Genomic DNA, 20,964 nt, shown 5'->3' on the forward strand with positions numbered 1-20,964 from the left:
AGCAGCAGAAAACAAGCTTGCTCCCTCCTCAATATGACATCCTTTCAAATATTTAAACAGGGCTATCATATCACCTCTTAACCTTCTTTTCTCCAGGCTAAACATCCCCAGCTCCCTAAGTCGTTCCTCATAGGCATGGTTTCCAGACCCTTCACCATTTTTGTCGCCCTCCTTTGGACACGCTCCAGTTTCTCAATGTCCTTTCTGAATTGTGGTGCCCAGAACTGGACACAATATTCTAGGTGGGGCCTGACCAAAGCATAATACAGTGGCACTATTACTTCTCTTGATCTAGACACGATACTTCTATTGATGCAGCCTAAAATAGCATTGGCCTTTTTAGCTGCCGCATCACACTGTTCACTCATGTTCAACTTGTGGTCTACTTGGACTCCTAGATCCCTTTCACACGTAGTTTCATTCAGCCAGGTGTCACCCATCCTATATCTGTGCATTTTATTTTTCCGCCCTAAATGCAATACCTTACATTTCTCCGTGTTGAATTTCATTTTGTTAGCTTTGGCCCAGCTTTCTAGTCTATTCAGGTCATTTTGAATCTTGATCCTGTCCTCTGGGGTATTAGCTATTCCCCCTAATTTGGTGTCATCTGCAAATTTGATAAGTATGCTCCCAATTCTGTCATCCAGGTCATTGATAAAGATGTTGAATAGCACTGGGCCCAGGACAGAGCCCTGTGGGACCCCACTGGTCACTTTTCTCCAGGATGAAAAGGAGCCATTGTTGAGCACCCTTTGGGTTCGGCTGGTCAACCAATTACAGATCCATGTAACAGTTGCCTTGTCTAGCCCACATTTTACAAGCTTGTTTGCAAGAATGTCATGGGGAACCCTGTCAAAGGCCTTACTGAAATCAAGATATACTATATCCACAGCATTCCCTTCATCTACCAAGCTGGTAATTTTATCAAAGAAAGAGATTAGGTTTGTCTGGCATGACTTGTTTCTCTGAAACCCATGTTGACTTTTTGTGATTATGGCATTGCCTTCTAGATGTTCACAGACTCTCTGTTTAATGATCTGCTCCAGAATCTTTCCTAGTACTGATGTCAGACTAACTGGACGATAATTGTTGGGATCCTCTTTTTTCCCCTTTTTGAAGATGGGGACAACGTTTGCCCTCCTCCAGTCTGCTGGGATCTCTCCTGTTTTCCAGGAGTTTTCAAAGATTATTGCCAATGGCTCCGATATTACATTTGCCAGTTCTTTTAATACCCTTGGATGGAGTTCATCTGGTCCCGGAGACTTAAATTCATTTAGATTAACAAGGTGTTCCTCTACTATCTCTTTACTTATTCTGTGCTGAAATTCCTCTATTCTGTCCTCTGCTCCATTATCCTCAGGTTGAGCACCCTTTTCTTTTTCTGAGAAGACTGAGGCAAAGAAGGTGTTGAGTAATTCTGCCTTTTCTCTGTCTTCTGTTAGCATTTTGCCATCTTCTCCACGCAGTGGCCCTACTGTTTCCTTCTTCTTCCTTTTGCTGTGGACATATCCAAAAAAGCCCTTTTTATTGTTCTTAACCTCTCTAGCAAGCCTGAGTTCGTTCTGCGCTTTAGCTTTTCTGACTTTACCCCTACACATGCCTGCTATTTCTTTGAATTCCTTTTTTGTGATTTCCCCCTTTTTCCATTTCTTATACATGTTCCGTTTCAAACTTAGCTCGGTTGAAAGTTCCTTAGTCATCCATCCTGGTTTCTTGAGACACCTCCCGTTTTTCTTTCTCACTGGAACTGTTTGAAATTGTGCCTTCAGTATCTCCCTTTTGAGAAAGTCCCATCCGTCCTGAACTCCTTTATCTTTTAGTATTTCTGACCATGGAATTGCCCTCAATACTTCTCTAAGTTTACTGAAATCCGCTCTCCTAAAGTCTAGGATGCGTGTCTGACTATGCCTGGCTTCTCCTTTCCACTGTATTACAAACTCCAGGAGAACATGGTCACTTCCACCTAATGATCCCACCACTTGCACCCCATTAACCAAGTCATCCTTGTTGGTTAGGATCAGATCTAAAATAGCTGACCCCCTTGTTGCCTCTTCCACCTTTTGGACCATGAAATTGTCTTCCAGGCAAGTGAGGAATTTGCTAGGCCTTGAGGATTTTGCTGAGTTTGACTTCCAGCAAATATCAGGATAGTTGAAGTCGCCCATCACTACTACATCTCTCTTTTCTGACTGTGTGGTCATCTGTTCTAGAAAGAACAGCTGATAGTATGTAATACAGAGCTGTGGACTTTATTATTTATTTATTTCTATGCTGCCTTTCTCCTAGAAAGGGAGCCAAGGTGCCTCACAAATAATTGAAACAAGAAAGGAAAATACGAGTAGGTATAAAATTGAAAATTTTAAGACACTTGAAGACACTTTAGAAACTCTATCTTCCCAAATAATTCACTGACAACACTAGCAAGCAAAATACCCAGTTTCTTTAAGTGGGTTTTCCCTAGATTCTTCATGGGGAGTCCATACTAGAAACTAGCATATATTAATAGGAATTTGGTTGGCTGCTGTGGGATACAGGATGCTGAACTAGACAGGCCTTTGGTTGCTTAAAGACAGCTCTTCTTGTGATCTTTTGTTTTCTATGGAAAATTACATAAGTAGCTTATAAACAGCCAAAGGATCACAGTTATTTTAGCTATATTTAACAACTTACAAATATACTTTGCTTTATTTTCCATAAACACAGTGGATGCCAGGATGTGGTTGGGGATTGTCTTTCCACTTGGGCTGTTGTTAAGATATTTCATTAGACTCTATCAGTGAACATTTTCCTCACATAAGAACATGCTATTTATTTTAGTATGTTGAATGTTCAGAAGCATAATAACATCAGAACAGTCAGCAGTAAAAATTGCCACATCTTAAGCCGCCTCAAGTATTGTCACAGATCACCCCATTAAAACAGTATTTTATATAGCTGAGTGAATAAGGAATCTCAAAAATGTTAAGTAAACATTTCTTTGCTGACCTTCTGTTTTATTAAAGTCTGGTCCATATGCATTACATTTTCAAGCTTATCTCTGCAACTATGGTTACTAGGGACAAATTAATCTGGGCTAGGAATTTTCAGATTGATATAGAAGCTTCCAGACGGTACAATGATCCCTGAAGTCACTGTGGAGCAACTGAGATTTTCATACTCTTGCATTGTTCAGATCACTATAAAGACAAAAATATTTTTGCCCATGGCTTCCATCAAGGACTCTCAGTAGGGAACACATCTCTCAGAATAGTTGGAGAGTATTTTCTCACAGACGTAAGCAGACAGTTTTAAGTGGCTTGCAGCATTTGACTTATACATAATTTTCACACACACTTTGGAGAAACATGTTTTAGTGGAATGCTTGAGTCATTTGTGAAATATGGGACTGTTTTTCCCAAGCATTTTTGTCATACAGTGCAAAAACATTGGTGATTTAGTAAGTGTTATCAACACTGGTGTATATATTAAATATAGACCCTAATTCTCTTTTAAAAGATGTTGGGTTTTTTGGTTTTGCAATATATCTTGGTTTTATTGACAAAATATACAGGACATAAGTAAGAGAGTTTAACTCAACTTATCACTATTTTTTTCATTTAAAGACTGGTTTTGAGTTTATATGTTAGAACATTCTTTTGAAAGGAACAATCCAATTATGCTGAGCACTTTTTAGTCTCACTGATTTCAGTGGAATCATTGACCACAGGCTTAAACCTCTTCCATAGATAGCTACAGTCAAGCTAGATAGATCAAACAGAATGATCAGTTGTGTTAATTAGATATTTTTCTCATCTCTGCCATCAGTACGATTCTCAAGTGATTTGCTTAGAGCTGGAAAGTTCTAAATTCTGATTCCACACTAACTTTATGCTGGAGCAATTGAAAATAAAAGACGGATAATTAGCTTTATGTGACACTTTAAGAAGAGTGAGACATGAAGGCTGCCCTGAAAATATGAATTAAAATACAGAAATTTTGCATAGGATTTCTGGGAGAGAATTGATGATAAGTAGAGCTGCCCAAGTGATATTCAATGTACTGTTGTTTGTCCACAAATCACAAGCTTCAGGTTCCTGGCAAGTTTTCAGTCAAGGAAGAATTGTAGCCAGTGGGCATAAAAAAGTACCAGTCCCTGGCTTTAAGGATGGGTGGGTTGCTGGTCCCCTACGTCAAATTCTGTAGCTTGAGATGCACTGATGTTAAAACATCTTGCACTGTGTTTATGTGCAGCCCCAGATCCTCTCCAGTACTAAATGTCCTCAGAGCCAAAATGTTTGAGCACCCTGATGTAGAATGATCAAATAATGTATTGAACGTGTAAACTAACCCTATGTGTTTCAATATTGGATTGAAAAAGATAGATATAATCATTAATATACATAAAATGCAACTATGAAGTTTCTGTCATATTCTTGGGTTGACATTCAGAAGCCAGAGTGTGAACATGAACATGCTAAAAGGTGATCATTCTAGCTTCAGCTTTATAAGCCAAAATGTGAAATAAAGCTCTTTTAATAACAATCTCAGCCAGAGAATACCTTTAAAAAATTACATTGCTGATACTAATGCCATTGAAGGCAAGCTACATATACAGAACAGCCAAATATTGGTAAGGGTATGAATGTGTGGGCACAGAGCTACATAGGTTGTACCCATTTTGTTCAGAGGTTTTCCAGGCAGCAAATGAAATTACAAAAGTACAAATGTTATCCCTGTAGATGGGAGAAAGTTGTAAAATGACTCCATCAAACTTTATTTACTGTACCTTCTGGTTGACAACAGCTGGACTAGAAGTGACAGCAGGCTGGAAATCAACTTGAAAAGTTTTAATTGACATATAATGCTATCATTCATGGACAAGTTAAATAAGAACCACTAAGTTAAAAAATAAGAGATGATTTATGTGATCAATGCTACCCATTTGTTAACTATGCCATCTTGGTCTTGTGATAGGAGAAGTGTGGGATATAAAATAAATAAATAAATAAATAAATATTCCAACTGTAAAGAAAATTATATACACTCTGCAAGTGCACACAGTAACTTACGGTAGTTCTGCTAGCATAATTACTGGCAAAATTATATGACATTCTAACCTGTGAATACTATTTCTTAGATTCTGAATCACAAGGTTGGAGAATAAATCTTCACCAGGAGTGGCAAGAAACCTTTTCTACGTCCCTTAGCCCTTATTTTATCTCTCCTGATGTCATAGTGTTATTCCCATGGCCATTCAGTGGCAAGGGAATAATAGAGGACAACCAGGCAGCAGCTGGCTGTGGGTTAGCAGCCAGCCACAGAAAAACAATATTATCCCCCTGGATTCTTGAGAACTCTCTGTATGCTTGGAAGTATGCCTTGATTGTCCTGTGGCTAGTTGCTGAAGCACAGCCAGCAATTCCCTGCCACCAAATGACTGTGGAAGAGGTCAGGTAAAGACATGGGGTCAGCACAGATGGCAGAGCTGAATGTTCCATCTGTCCTGAACATTCGAAAACATATACAAGCTAAGTTAGACTTATACATTTGCATGATGCTGGTCTGCATCTTAATAAAGCCTATTCTGTTATATTAATTGCTAGCTACAGATTTATAATGCTTATAAATCTTAAAATTCCTTTGTCTTTAGTGGATACTAAAGTTTATTTTTTTAAAAATGAAAGAGTTGGGGCCATGGAAGAAAGGCATAGTTCAGTTCTCAGTATCTTCCATTGATATGACAGGACAAAGTATATTTCCTTCAATGTGACCCACATTTGAGAAGGGTTAGGAATCAGCACCTTCTCTGGCAACATTATACAGGCAGGCTACCTGTTGTGATGAAATAGGCCTCTGCTACCAGTCACATATATTTTGGAGTCCTTATTGGCATCATGACCAAATGTTAACAGCTGTGCACTACAGAGAAACGTAGTGTTAGTGACCTTGTTTTGTACTCTGCATTAGCTTGGCAGTTTGAGGTTGGAAAAATATATGAAGCCCGAGGAAGTAAATTTACCTGTTATTAACCTGCTTACACAGTTCTCATTGCTAATGGGCAGTGGTGAATGTGTCATGGTGGCACACTTTGCTTTTATTCACTTGCTTCTGCACTTATATGACCCTTGGAAGACGTTCTTCCATTGGCCTTGGCTGAGGGAGCACACAGCACCCAAACCCAGGTACCTAATATACCAGCATGGGGGATGAATTGGATTGTTTACTGGGGATAATCTGGGTAGAATTAATTTGGCACCTAATTCTGCCATTTGCTGTAAGGGGATGATAGACTGCAGCAGCAAAAGAAGCAGGATGCTTTTTCACTGTGTACCATCTGCTGCATCATTTGCCACCAATAAAGCTTATGCTATATCTGTACTGTGTGTCAGTGTTCAGTATTGACAGAATTTTTGGAAGGCCTAGAAGTACACACAGTGCTAGAGCAGTACACCTCTATAAATGAATGTCACTTGTAGACAGTGGATGAATTGAGTTTTAAGTGTCCACTATCCATGGCAGTATTTATACAGCCTTATGACTCCAGATTCTTCACACTGTGTATCAGTCGCAGGAACCAAGGTTACAAAATTCACCACCACCACCACCAAAAAGGTTTGTTACTAAACTTGTCTGAAGCACATACTCCCACTGTAATTTACCTGGCTGGGTTCCAGCACAAGCCTCTGGGTGCAATTTTTACTTCCTTCCATATAAGAACATGTTTGCCATTAATTCTCATCAGGTGAAGGAGTTTTTTCATTGAACATATATTATCATAGTTAAAGTCAGTCATGTCAGATTAGTGTATTCTTGCTCATTTTTACAACCAAGCTCTACCCACAAAGTATTGTGTTCCCTTGACTAAGGGGGCTTGACCTTCCCACCAACACTCCCTTGAGCTGCTTAAGCATCTTGGAGCAGGGAGAGAAAAGCCTTTTTCACTTAAAAAATAATTCAGATTAAAAACATTTCAGCCTCTGAGAAATCATTTTGAAGAATAATTTGTTTGACAAAGCATTATCTTCACCTTGGGATTTCATAAAGTCTTGATTTGTAATGCCTTCTTGTTGTTGTTCTCTTCCATTCTGTACAGTTGTTTGAAATAACCGTGCCACTGTCTCATGGTCCCAAACCTGTAACAATCAGTTTTGCCAATCACACATCCTGTCGGTGCATGTCCAAACTGGATGTCTACAGACAAGTTCATTCAATCATTAGGCGCTCTTTACCCATGACACAACCACCGTAAGTATTGAACTTCCACAGTTCTTGCTACATTGTTAGGAAAATCTCTAAAATAGAGTTAAACTTTTTGTATGGGTTTCTGAATATAAAGCGAATTAGGTTATTAGCAAATGGAATGTGATTTAAATTTAAATATATAGTTAATTTACAGGAGAAATTGGCTTGGGGTTGTTTTTTTGTAAATTCAATCATAAAGCTTATAATGTGATACACTTTATGTAAAAAGTTAATTTACAGATGGACATAGTCATTGTCATTAATGCACAGACGGACATTGTTATTTTGTCATGGAACATAGAAGGAGTGCAGAACTATGGTTATAGTGAAATTATTCAGTGAAACTATAATAAAACAAGACAGTTATTCCATTTTGATTTATTTGGAGAATGACTGTGTTTCAGTCCAGATTGTGAATATTTTTCAGTTCAACAGTTATTCAATTCAGTAGCCATTACACAAGTATCCCTAAGCAGATAAGTTCAAGCCTCTGGGAAAAAATGCTGATTAATCTAGCCCTCAGTTTTTGGAGACTATGTCCTACTGTTAATCCCAGCTAGTGCAGAGCCATGGAATCAACTAGACTGATATTCTTGTTGGCTCACCATTGAGCCAATGGTTCTGCCCTAATTGAAGCTAACCCACGGGATTCCAGCCATGATTTATGTGGAATTCCCAGTTTTCTAATTGGATCTTAATTCACAAATTAGTATAACTCTGGGAATGTAGATTTGCAAATTTTCCGTGATCCAGGAGAGACCTTCAACCGCAGTAGGAGTTGGTGGGAAACAATGCTAACAAACCTCTACAAGTACAATCTTCTTGAGAAATTATTGGTGGAACTTTAGAATGTAGCCTAAATTCCAGGTCTCATATTTTGAACTGTGTCATCCGCTTAACTGGAATACTAGACAGTATACTTTCCCTTTTCTTTCTTTGTTCTAGTTGAGTGTACAGTCTTTAGATTTTGTTAATTCATTGTCAGAGATTTGAAATGCTGAACTTGTATTAGTTATCCTGGGTTTAACTAGAATCAGATTATTTTTCATTTAGCAAACATTTCATGTTTGTCTTTTTATTCCTGTCAACTATCTTTTACAATAAACTCCCTTAACTGTTATTTTTTTCCCATACTTTTATATTAAATATGAAAACTGCTGCAATTAGTTTCTTCTTTTTGTTCCTTGGTTTGGACATTTTTGAGTGCATATCTATTCAGAAATAAGCCGCACTGACTTCAGTGGGACATATTCATTTGTAAGTGTGTATAAGCGTGCCACTTTAGTTGTTTAAATCAGTTCCCTTTTTTATAAGTGGAATTTAAGATACACATGATAAAAGTATAACATACCTCTGTATCTTTTAGTTAAATATTTTGTTCTTAATACATTTTTCTATTCTGATCATGCCTCGTCACACTAACTGCAGGAGTAGCTTTTAAAAATACATGAGTGAATTGTGTTCAGAATCTTTAGCATCTGCATTTAAAGGGGAAAAGTATTAGACACTTGATCAAACAACATTCTGCTGTACTGTGAATATATTTCCCATTGCTTTAAGCATTCCACTTGGGAGGTCCATTCAGTAATACTGATCCCCAGTTCAAGAGAGGGATACAGAACAGAGAACTGGAGTCAGCCTTTTCTTCTTCCCCCAAGCAGCAGACCACTAGGGTTGTTAATTCTGTGGTACTATATGAATACAGCTATGGCAATGATGCGTAGCCCCACAACACAGGGATGTGTGCCCAAAGCACCCATTTGTGCTTGCTCTGCATATATCTAGAAAATAGGTAACATGGAAAACAGCTTTGTGAACTTACTGCTTTTACTTGACTGGGACAAATGTTTTTAACATTCTTTAATAGTCCATTTCCATTTGGAAGCATGTTGAATGAATAATGCCAGTGTTGACTATTCTAAGTCTTGTCCTTTCTGGGTTCTTCCTTGTGATGGCTTTATGCCTTACTGAGTGTATGTCAGAACAGATCTGTTTTTCTATTGGAAACTTTTTAGTAAGGCAAAGCATGGCATTTTCATTATGTAATGCACTAAATCACCACCTGTGTCATGTTATGTATTCTGGCTTAGATTAAATTGGATCCTTATAACCTAGCAAGCTTTTTACCAGCTTTGTCCAGACTAAGAAAATGCAGACTGCAACAGAATGCATAGAATGTGTATAAAACCAAAGCTTCCTAGGGTTGTATTTGTGTATTGAAATATCTGTGATCCATGTATAGAAGCACTTGTCTTGCATTTTCATTGTAATAAATCAGTAGTGTTTTTTACCCCTAGGTGTCATGTGGCAAACAAAACTTGTCCAAAAAATCATATCTGGAATAATCACATTTGCAGATGTCTGGCACAACATGACTTCAGTTTCACATCCTACCTTGGGGATACTGGTAAGCAAATATGCTTTAGAAGACTAAATGCACTTACTTGGATTTTTCCTTTTGCTTTAATAAAACTAAATCCAGACAAACCTCCTTAGATTAAAAGTGATTTAATTTCGTAGAACTACTAGTTTATACAGTAGAATATGGCTTGTTTGTTTGTTTGCATCCTCCACTCTGTGGTATTATAAACTGATTTAGACATGAGTAGGAAAGATGCAATTTACTAGCTCAACAATATGAAATTAGCAAATGTGCTTTCCAGTTTTTTGCAAAGCTTGGAACAGAATTTATTTTTTCCAATCTTTGCTGTATGTTCTTAGATGCTTCTGATGGATACCATGATATCTGTGGACCTAATAAGGAACTTGATGAAGAAACCTGTCAGTGTGTCTGTAAAGGGGGAGTGAGGCCTTCCAGCTGTGGACCTCACAAAGAATTAGACCGAACATCATGCCAGTGCACGTGTAAAAATAAACTGCTGCCAAGCTCATGTGGATCCAACAAAGAATTTGATGAAGAAAAGTGCCAATGTGTATGTAAAAGAACATGTCCTAGAAATCAGCCATTAAATCCTGCAAAATGTATTTGTGAATGTGTAGAATCTCCAAATAAGTGTTTCTTAAAAGGAAAAAGATTTCATCATCAAACATGCAGGTAAGCAGAACAACTGAAATGTTTTTTGTAGTCATGCTTTTTAATAAAAGTCAATTACTCTTTTCACTAAGAAATTGGACACACTTTCTTAGCCTGCATCTGCACAGCAGAAGTAGTGCAGTTTGGCACAGCTTTAACTATTGTGGCTCAATCCTATAGAATTCTGGGTTTTGTAGTTTTCTGAGATATTTAGCCTTCTCAGAGAACTCTGGTGCCACAGTAAACTACAAACCCCAGGATTCCATAGCATTGAGCTATGACAATTAAAGTGGTGCTAAACTGCATTATTTCTGCAGTGCAAATGCAGCCTTAGATTTCTCAGTTTTGTCAATCACAATGTGTACTTGATCTCTGACAGATGAGTCTGATGTTTATCAAGGCAAAGCAGCATACAAAATGTTTCACTCATCTGAAGTTTAAGCATGCTCTTTGCTCTACATTTGTTATGTGTCCTGGATAGAAAATGGTGCTTAGATGTAATCATACATCATCCCAGTATGGGAGTATTATATTTGTTCCTAAAGACCAGTGATAATTCAGATTTATACTAAAAGAGATCCTTTGGAGCTACTACTTCTTTGCCCACCAAATCATCTCATTTCTCATTACAGCATACTAAATATCATTCTATCTTCCTAAAAATTTGATAAAAGTTATATTTTAAGGTGTCCTTAGTCAAACCTTGTAGTATGTCATGTAGGCTTCAATATTTGAACCATTTCAAATAGCCCAGAAATCTGCAGGGAACTGATCACTATATGATAAAGCAGTACATCTTTCTTCACATTAAATAACCTTGTTGTTTTCTGAGCCTTTCCTTTAGTCTCTTCTTATGAAATAAAATACAAGCAGAACATTTATTCCTATTCATGTTATGATAGTATTATATGCACATGGTAATGGGTTGTGTTAAATGGTCATGGGTTATATTAGTATTCAGATGTAATCATTTGAATTTCTGTGCTTTGCCTTCAAAGCAACAAACTTAAGTCTGGTCTGGAAAGACTTTGTGGGTGTTTGAATCAAATTTTATGCATAGATTTTCAGTATGTACCTTGTGACCTTATGATCTACCAGAGTAGAGGGTTTAGATAAGATGGCATTAGGTGCATAGGAGTGTGCAAAATCAAAAATGCCTGCCAAAATCAGGGTTTATAAGGGACAAGGGAAAACTTTGTTTTCTTAAACACATACAAATGACATGCTGCACTAAATTAAAGGACTTTTAATAAGCATGCCAGAAAGAAGTTTTGCTTAGTTGGAACACTTCTGTTTTCAACCTGCATTTTAGGCACTTTAGGGTCATGATACACTTGCATTCCAGGCTGTTTAGAATCATGTCCGTTTGTCTGTAGCAAAGATTTTCCAGCTATTTTACAGAGATACACTGTACATCAGGGGAGGGGGCAAGATAATGATCTGAGTCATTTAGGACTAGAAAGGAGAAAAGGCAAATTTTGTTTGCACTAAGTGCAAGTTTCCCCATTCCACACAAGCCAAAACTATGGATAGAGTAGATAGCCATAGCACTACAGCACTTAAATTTCTATACTGCTTCATAATGCATAGCACTCTCTAAGTGGTTTACAATGTGGTAGCCATTTGCTCCCAACAAGCTGAGTACTCATTCTAACAACCACGAAAGGATAGAAGTCTGAATGAACCTGGAGGCCTTTAGGATTAAACTCACAATGTTTTGGCTGCAGTACCAGCATTTAACCAATGCACCACCATGGCTCTTTGATTGGTGGAGATCGGTGGAGCAAGATTATTTTTGCATCTCCAGGCTGTAGAAAAATGAACTAATGGATTCAAGTTAAACCTAAATATTAGGAAGAACATCTTTACTCTGTTTTAAAACAGAGCTTGTGTGGCTACCTCTTGGGAAGTTTTAGTTGTATACTCCTGCATGGCAGGGAGTTGGATTAGATCAGTGGTTCCCAACCTTCCTAATGCCGCAACTCATTAATACACTTCCTTATGTTGTGATGACCCCAACACCATGAAATTATTTTCGTTGCTACTTCATAACTGTAATTAAATAGGTGTTTTCCAATGGTCTTAGGGGACCCCCATGAAAGGGTCCTTCGACCCCCAAAGGGGCCCCAACCCACAGGTTGGGAACCACTGGATTAGATGGTCCTTGTGGTTCCTTCCAACTCTATGGTTCTAGCAGATGGTGTGTAAACCTATTCTCCCTTATAACTTAAAGAGCTACTGTTTATTAGGCTAAATGTCAAAGCCACATGACTATTTTCCATAATGCTGCTGTATGCTTAAAGGAGCAAAATTACAAAGGCTGTATGCATTCTATACTCAACAGTTGCTTTTAGACAGGATAAGCACCAATGACAGATTCATGGTAGTAGAACCTAAGTCCATATTGGCAGGGATGAGAACAGTGGCTAGAGCAATCAGGTGACAGCAACAAGACACTGATTTTTCCATTCTTGATTTATTCAGTATCTGATTACTCAGAGCAAGTGGTCCATCATCAGCCAGGGATCTGCAGATATTGGCTGGTCTTGATACCATTGAGTGAGGTAGCAGACTCTACCCTAAGTCCTGTTGCTAGTTCTAACTAGGGTAGACTCATTGAATCATCTGAATTTGCCTATGTGTTGACTCACCATTTAATAATTGATTCAGTGTTTCTACTCTAGTTAGGATTGACCCAAAGGATTTCAATTTATCACTGCAGCCACAAGATGCCTACTTGATCCTCAGCACTGAGCTGAGAAGCATGGGAACTCCTTCGCTGCTGTTACCTGGAAAGTAATGAGGTATCATGTTACTTTATAAACCTCAGTACAAAGCCAGAGATACCATAAACCAGTGCTCTCCAAACTGTGACCTTTAAGAGATTTTGGACTTCAGCTCCCAGCAACCTCAGCCATGTTGGCCAATAATCTGGTATTCTGCGAGCTGAAGTCCAAAATCCCTGAAAGAGCTCAATTTGGGGACCACTGCCATAAACTTTACCAGGTTTTAGAAAGCAGAAATCATTATCTTGATTCATTCAGACGTTCAAGTATGATCAGGTGATAGGCTTGCATGGGTGATCCTGACCAGTAAAAAGAATAGTACATACTTAATACTACTCTAAAATTATTTTTAACAACAATTATTATTAATTTTCCACAAAGAAAGAAAGTATATATGGGGTTATGGTGGTGGTACTTGACCACATACACCTATGACCCAATGTCAGTCTTATGGATACATTCAATAGAGGGAAAATTGCACAATGAAAACCTGTAGCTGGATAAGTAATCCATGATGGATTATTTTTCCTTTTAGCCAAGGTTTTAATACATACTTCAGGATTATGTCTTTGCCAAATAATTCTGTTTTAAATTTTTAACAGGCATGATGTAACTTGAGATACAGGAGTGTATATATTATACAAATGAGTTAAGCTAGTGTGACAGGTTATACAGAAGGCTTTGCACAAGATGTGGCAAGCCAGTCCATGATGATCGCAGCTCCTGTGTACTATATTCCCCATTCTTTGCTGATTTCCTCATAGCTTTGTTAATTTGTTGAAAGAATTGGCCGTAATGCAACTATAATGTTACAAACATGGAATACCACCAAGATCTCTCCTGATCCAAACCTTGGGAGGAGGGGCAAGGGGCAATAATGTTCATATGCATACCTGTATCTGCCATTATTGGCTACCTTTGGAAACCTATTATAAAATTGCATGCTAGAATATTTCAAATCTAATTTCACTTGTTATATTGGTGTTAAAGATGCTGCTACAGTTTCATAGAAATAATTGTTTATAGTGTTGCAAACAGTGGTAGCATATCTTTAAGGGCAAATTTGATAAGTGAATTCATATCCAAATTTATTGGTATCTTTACTAGAATTTTCAAAGGCAGATTCACCCTGGATGTTCATATAAACTGTTGTTTCTGTTTAATAAAATGCTGAAGTCTTTGAAGCTCTTTACTGCTGTATAGTTAATAGAATCATAGTTGGAAGAGACCACAAGGGCCATCCAGTCCAACCCCCTGCCATGCAGGAAATCTAAATCAAAGCATCCCCAACAGATGACCATCCAGCCTCTAAGGAAGGAGACTCCACTACACTCCGAGGGAGTTTGTTCCACTGTCAAACAGCCCTTTCTGTCAGGAAGTTCCTCCTAATGTTGAGGTAGAATCTTTTTTCCTGCAGTTTGCATCCATTGTTCTGCGTTCTATTCTCTGGAGCAGCAGAAAACAAGTTTGCTCCCTCCTCAATATGGCATCCCTTCAAATATTTAAACAGGGCTATCATATCACCTCTTAACCTTCTCTTCTCCAGGCTAAACATCCCCAGCTCCCTAAGTTGTTCCTCATAGGGCATGGTTTCCAGACCCTTCACCATTTTAGTTGCCCTCCTTTGGACACGCTCCAGTTTCTCAATGTCTTTTTGAATTGTGGTGCCCAGAACTGGACAGAATATTCCAGGTGAGGCCTGACCAAAGCAGAATACAGTGGCACTATTACTTCCCTTGATCTAGACACTATACAGTACTTCTATTGATGCAGCCTAAAATCACATTGGCCTTGTTAGCTGCCGCACTGTTGACTCATGTTCAACTTGTGGTCTACTTGGACTCCCAGATCCCTTTCACGCATAGTTTCATTCAGCCAGATGTCCCCCATCCTATATCTGTGCATTTCATTTTTCTGCCCTAAGTGCAGTACCTTACATTTCTCCGTGTTGAATTTCATTTTGTTAGCTTTGGCCCAGTTTTATCACACCAAGGAAGAAATAGTACACTCTCTTGAAAGAGGAACAAGAAACAGTCCTTATTCATATGAACTTTACAGGTGTGTAATGTTATCATTGCTTTTTGCATTATGTCACTATCTACCTTCTGGCAACCTTCAAAGTCCATATGGACCTTGGAGGCACATGGTGTGATATGGCACAACAGCCCATTGCCACTGCTGTGTCCCATAATTTCACATTACCATCTCTTGTGTACCTGCTGCAGTCAGTTTTTCCAAAGTTGAGGACACCCTGGACTAACTCTCCTCAGGGGCCCTCTTCCCCAGCGTAGATGCATTCCCAATAGCTTGCACAAACAAACACTTGTGCACCCACAAGCTGTCAAGATTTCAGTTTAAATGAAGAAGACAGCATAGGTCAACTGATTGACTGAGGGAGTGCAATGTGTTGCTTTAAACTCCCTACTCTTGCACACTCTGGAAGGAGATGGGGAGCATGCATGCACGAGTGTGTCTGTATATGTGATGTGGTCCATAATCCATGATATATAATGGGAGCAAAAAAGTTGCCAGTCCTTGATATAGACTATGGCTATCTCTGTTGTAGAAAGGGCAGATCCAAGAACGGTCCTGCAATAATCCAAACAGACAAATATGGCACAATCTACCTGAACATCCCCACAGAAGTAGCTAATGCTGCTTACCTTTGTGTCATAAGTTTGTAATTGGTGTTCCTGAAATGTGATTGAACACTGGCTTTTTTAAACTTGGTAGATCAGTCCCTTCCCAAGGGAAATGTGTCCATGTGAGCATTTCTTAACAGCCCTCTTAATAATTATCCTACAAGATGTCTTACCAAATAGTTTTATCCAGAGGATTTCTGTTGGTGCTAGCATTGCTTCTACTATTGCTTTGGCCTTGAGGTTAGAACAGGATACAATAGATTTTCCCAAAGTTTCCCCTTTATCTAGAAGAAAACATCCTGAATTCAGCCAACATAGTTTTAGTTTGTTGTTACAGGCAGCAAAAGGTTTAGGTCTTAGGTGTAACCTTGTCCCATTCTTGGCTGTAGTTAATTTTCATGGCTTTGGGTATCTAGGTGTTTAAAGTTCTGTTACACATAATTGTGGAATTGTAGATGATTACAAATAGTAATGCATTGACAAATATTCCATCATTGCTACAAAACTATAAAAATAATCAGGCTGAGAGTTATTTTATGTGTTACAATAGTCCTATATTAAATGCTCTTTAATGTGAGAATTAATATATTAACCTATGGTGATTGTCATGTGTAACAAATAGCATGCCTAGACGTTTCCTCATACACACATGGTATAACCCTAGAACATGATATAATTCTTTAAATGCAGATGGGATCATAATATGTGATGATCTACATAGAGAATATTTCATGTATGAGGAGTTTTATAGCATGTGGGGTGGCTTCTGTGCATCCTTTGAGCTTGATTCCATCTACCCAAATTGATATCTTTACTTATAGAAACATTTCAAAGGTGAAGGATTGTAGAGAACATATGCACTTAAGGAATATTCATCTTCTCCAAGCCACATGAAACATGATACAGCGAAAGCCTTCAGCTCAAGACACAGGTTACAGCCAGGGGCGTCACAAGGGAGGTGCAGATCACACCAGGAGATATCCTAACAGGGGCTAACACCACTGCTCCCCAAACATCTGCCTTTTGGCAGAAATGAGCTGTGGTGTTCAGCTACATTCCTTTAAAATATTGGAGCTCATCAGAAGAGATGGTGTGGAGCAGTGGATGGAGAAAGGAGAGGCCATGTTTAAAAAAAAATCAACATTTTAATTATCTTTCAATTTTCTTTTTAAAAAATCACATCTTACTAAATTTTTAACTATATGAAACAATGTATATGTAAATGGCTGTGCGTATGATATTATAATTTAAAGGTATCATTTTAATGTAGAGAGGTCTTGTAGCACCTTTGATACTAACAGACATAAAGAAGTTGGTAGCATGAGCTTTCATAGTCTAAAGTCTACTTACTCAGATGCATAGTAGACTTTATCCTACATAATCTCATGCTGCCAATTTCTTTCTTTCAGTTGGGGCTAAACAGACCAGCACTAAACGCCGACATCGAGGTGAGTGGGGGCATGGCGACTGCATGCTGGCCACCCCAACTCCTTCCCGATGCCGGCATCACGCCACACCCCCTACCACATGACAAGTGGCATCACACTGTTTCTTTGGCACAACATTTAAACACACTGCACCAAAGAATTGGCAAAAAGCTGCCGCCACAGCGGCAAGGACATCTTTTTACCACTCTGAAAAGGAGCAGCATTTTGCTGGTACTTTTTAGAGCAGCAAACTGCCAGATTGGGCCTGCAGCAACCTCATGCCAGGGGCCCGATCCGGCAGTTTGCTGCTCTAAAAAGAACTGGCAAAATGTGGTTGCTGTGGGCCCAGTCCAGAGCTGAAAGGGACGGCATCAAGCCGCCCCTTTAGGGCCGTCTGTTTTGCCCCATAGTCTCAAAGGTGCTACAAGGTCTCTATACATAATGATTCTATAGACTAACACGGCTATATCTTTGAATTCTAGGTATAATTTTAATTTTGCTAGTTGTTTACATTCATTGATATACGTAAACTACAATGTACTATTGCCATATACGTAAACTACAATATACTATTGCCATTACTGTACATTCATTGATATACGTAAACTACAATTTATAAGTAACATTAGTACCAAAAACATGGCTAAGGATTCTGTATGGTGTGGTATGGGAGAAGATCAAGGGAGTGGGTGGCACCATCCTTAGTGATGCCACTAGTTACAGCACAAATCTGGTTTGGGCAGCCTTCTGGGTATAAATTGCATTGATCAGAAAGGATAGGAGCTAACCCTTGTCTCTATCCTTCCATTTCCCTCCAATTTTTGATGATGGTGGGAGAGACCCATGCTTCTACTATATTGGTGAACTGACAAATATTAATCAGGAGGAATGTCAGTATAACATTATTATGCTATGTTGCATGAAAACAGAAGAGACATTTTAAAAACAAATTTAAAATATATCTTTGTTGAAACCTGAAAGATATACTTTCACTTTTGATTCATTGCCAGTGTTTGAAAAAAAGCAATGACTAGTACTTTGTCTGCGTTATACACCAGAGGCTATTTGGCTTTGTCAGCAGGAGGTTATGTTAGGTCAACGTGTTTTGACAACAAGAAATTATTCTGCTATGACATACTTGTTTATAGATTTTCTTCTTCAGTCCTTGTAGAAACAAATTATCCAGTGATGCAAAATATTTATCTTGTAAGCCTGAAGTGTTAGCTGGTAAAATATTTGATTACTTCCCTGACTAAAATGATATAAATTACTGCCCTGTTTTCATCTCTTTTAAAAGTTGTTGTACATAATACGTGGTGAAGCTGCATATTGCTTCCACTGGTATAACAGAATGAGCAAAAAAAGTCTATGTTTTGTAGAGGCCATATTTCAAAAGTATACTATTTCCAAGAGAAATTATTGGCAAACTTTAAAAATAGCTCCAATCCGTAGGAGAGCTCATTGTGGATGAATTATTTAGGTTCCCAAATCCTGTAAATAATATACTCAAGCCAACTTTAGTTGCAACTAAAGTAGTGCTGTTAAAATGAATTGTTGGAAAAGAATAACCTAATCTAACTGATTTCATCTGATTTACCCTAGTTAGGATTAAAGACGCAATTAGCCAAGAAACATAGTACTATTAAAAATATAGATAGTGTTAGCCTAGATAACTAGACAAGCTTTCATTATTATTATTTTTTATATTCATGGATATTGGTTCATTGTATAGTTTGTTATACAGTACACACTGTGGGCAACATCCTTCATCAGAGGCTACAAGGTATATGGTAATTTTAGGATAATGGAACTATGCAACTGACATGATACACAACCATGCTAGAGGGACACCATGCAGAATGTCTTGTTGTGAAACTGGAAGTTCCCATTGTGCATCAGGACATATTGCCTATCAGGACACGAGCATTGGGACCATTGTGTTGTGGCCACCCTGCTGGCTCGACATGTATAATGGTTCCAATGGCATAGCTGTGTCTCCTCTCCTGAAAATGCTAACGTTGCACAAGGTTGCCTTTCAACCTTATGCATTCATAAGTCAGTTTACAGTGGCATAATTTCCCAACAGGATGTCAGCCCACATTAATAATGTGTGCTTATTATTAAAGGTCCACATTTATTTAAACTGTGAAAGAAACTGTCTGGTGTATTGGTTATTTTGCTGGACTAGAACTGGGGAGTTCCAGTTTAAAATCTGCTTTTAAAATGCACATTACCTTAGCTGTCTAATGGAGGACTTTTAACTCCACCCACCCTCCCACATACAAATTGCAGTTGTAAGTATTGATGTGGATTGTGACCATGATGTAAGGATAGGTGGGCTTTAATTCCTTTTTCTTCCCACACCAGTTAAGACTGATTAACTCTGCACATGAAGTTTGCATTGCCAGAATAGTTCAGTGGAACTCATAGGTCTGGATTGGAACCATAGCAGAGGGCAGAGGATTAATGCCCCTGTTCCACTTGCTATACTATACTAAGGTCCTGATCCAAATCACAGTATCCATGCTAATGGCTGGAGAGGGCTCTATATTCAGTAGCAGAATTTAATGTGTAGAGAGGTGTCAGCCTTACTGGTGTAGTCTCACAGCCTAACCTCCTCTGTAGACTTAGTGATAGTGAGTGGGTGGAAGATGAAAATGTATATATGTTGCTTTGAGCTTGTTGGAGGGAAGGCTGGATATAAATCCAATGACAATTTGTTGGATTGGGCTTATTTCATTCAGAGGAGTGAGTGTTGTGGTGAGCCACAAGCCCCGCTTAAGCAGACAAGAGGCCCATTTGAGCCAAAATCCTGTTTCCCAGAGTGGCTAACAGAGTGGCTCAGAATAGCCCACAGTTGCCTTCTCCTCCCATCCCCACTCACTGCCAGAATTCAGTGCCATATTGCTTGTGAACATAAGCTTGCCATCATGCAGGGTGAATATCTTTTCCTAAAAATCCATATCAAAACCTAAGATGGACAAGTTACGGTAACTTGATGGCCTCATGCTCACAGTTAAAAAGTAATCTTAATTGCTCACCAAAGCAAAGTTAGCCGAACATCCTGTTCTGCTTTTCACCTTATGTTAAGTCCTTATATATATTTTTTAATTCCAAAACCTGTTTTTCCCATCTTCTTTCAGTTGCTACAGACCACCATGTACAGTTCGAACGAAACGCTGTGAGCCTGGATTTTATTACAGTGAAGAAGTGTGCCGCTGTGTACCCACATATTGGAAAAGACCACTTATCAATTAGAGAAGCCAATAACCTGTGGCAATTTGGTGTACATTTTTTCTCTTTTTGTTTTAAGACTGCTAATATTTTGGATTTACTGTGCAGAAGAAACTTAATAGGATTATCAAAGACAGACTCATTTGTTCTCTGAGACACATGGGACACAAATGCTTTTTTTTAAAAAAAACTGGGATTTTCTTCATTATAAAGAACTCACTATGGACTTAAATTTTGCTACTGGCCAAACATCCTAGGTTTTCTTCCTTGTGATTTTTTTTATTAAAGATAATGACTATATAATTTATTTCCATTTAAAAAATATTGTACTGCATTCTTGTTTATAGCAGTAACAGTTGTTAAATCTCACTGTGATCAATATTTTTATATTGTACAAAGTATGTTTTAAATAAAATGAAATTGTATTATATGTTATTGAGCAAGTTTGGTGTTCTGTCTTGTTACCTAATCTCTATAGCAGCAATTCAGAACAATGTAATGTTAATTTTACTTGAGAAGACAACACATACTTATATCAATGAGCAAGCAAAAGGTTATAAGAATGCTCTCAGGTTATGTGTTCAAACTGTGTATTCATTCAGATGTCTGTAAAATCTGAC

At 38.3% G+C, this 20,964-nt stretch overlaps 1 protein-coding gene across 3 annotated transcripts in view; it reads left to right on the forward strand.

The window, feature by feature from the left end:
• Positions 1–20,753, forward strand: part of VEGFC (vascular endothelial growth factor C) — an 82,351-nt gene extending 61,598 nt beyond the window's left edge. For 2 of the 3 annotated variants that reach the window (XM_042470717.1, XM_042470718.1), the window contains exons 4-7: positions 7,073–7,224; positions 9,519–9,628; positions 9,943–10,276; positions 20,254–20,753. In XM_042470717.1, the coding sequence (XP_042326651.1) occupies positions 7,073–7,224; positions 9,519–9,628; positions 9,943–10,276; positions 20,254–20,368 (711 nt within the window). In that variant the 3' untranslated portion in view covers positions 20,369–20,753. Of the gene's footprint in view, positions 1–7,072; positions 7,225–9,518; positions 9,629–9,942; positions 10,277–15,008; positions 15,100–20,253 lie in introns of all 3 variants that reach the window. The other variant, XM_042470719.1, reaches the window with a different exon arrangement.
• The last annotated feature ends 211 nt before the right edge of the window (positions 20,754–20,964 follow it).

The sequence above is a fragment of the Sceloporus undulatus genome, chromosome 5, assembly GCF_019175285.1.
Source record: "Sceloporus undulatus isolate JIND9_A2432 ecotype Alabama chromosome 5, SceUnd_v1.1, whole genome shotgun sequence".
Taxonomy (NCBI): Eukaryota; Metazoa; Chordata; class Lepidosauria; order Squamata; family Phrynosomatidae; genus Sceloporus; species Sceloporus undulatus.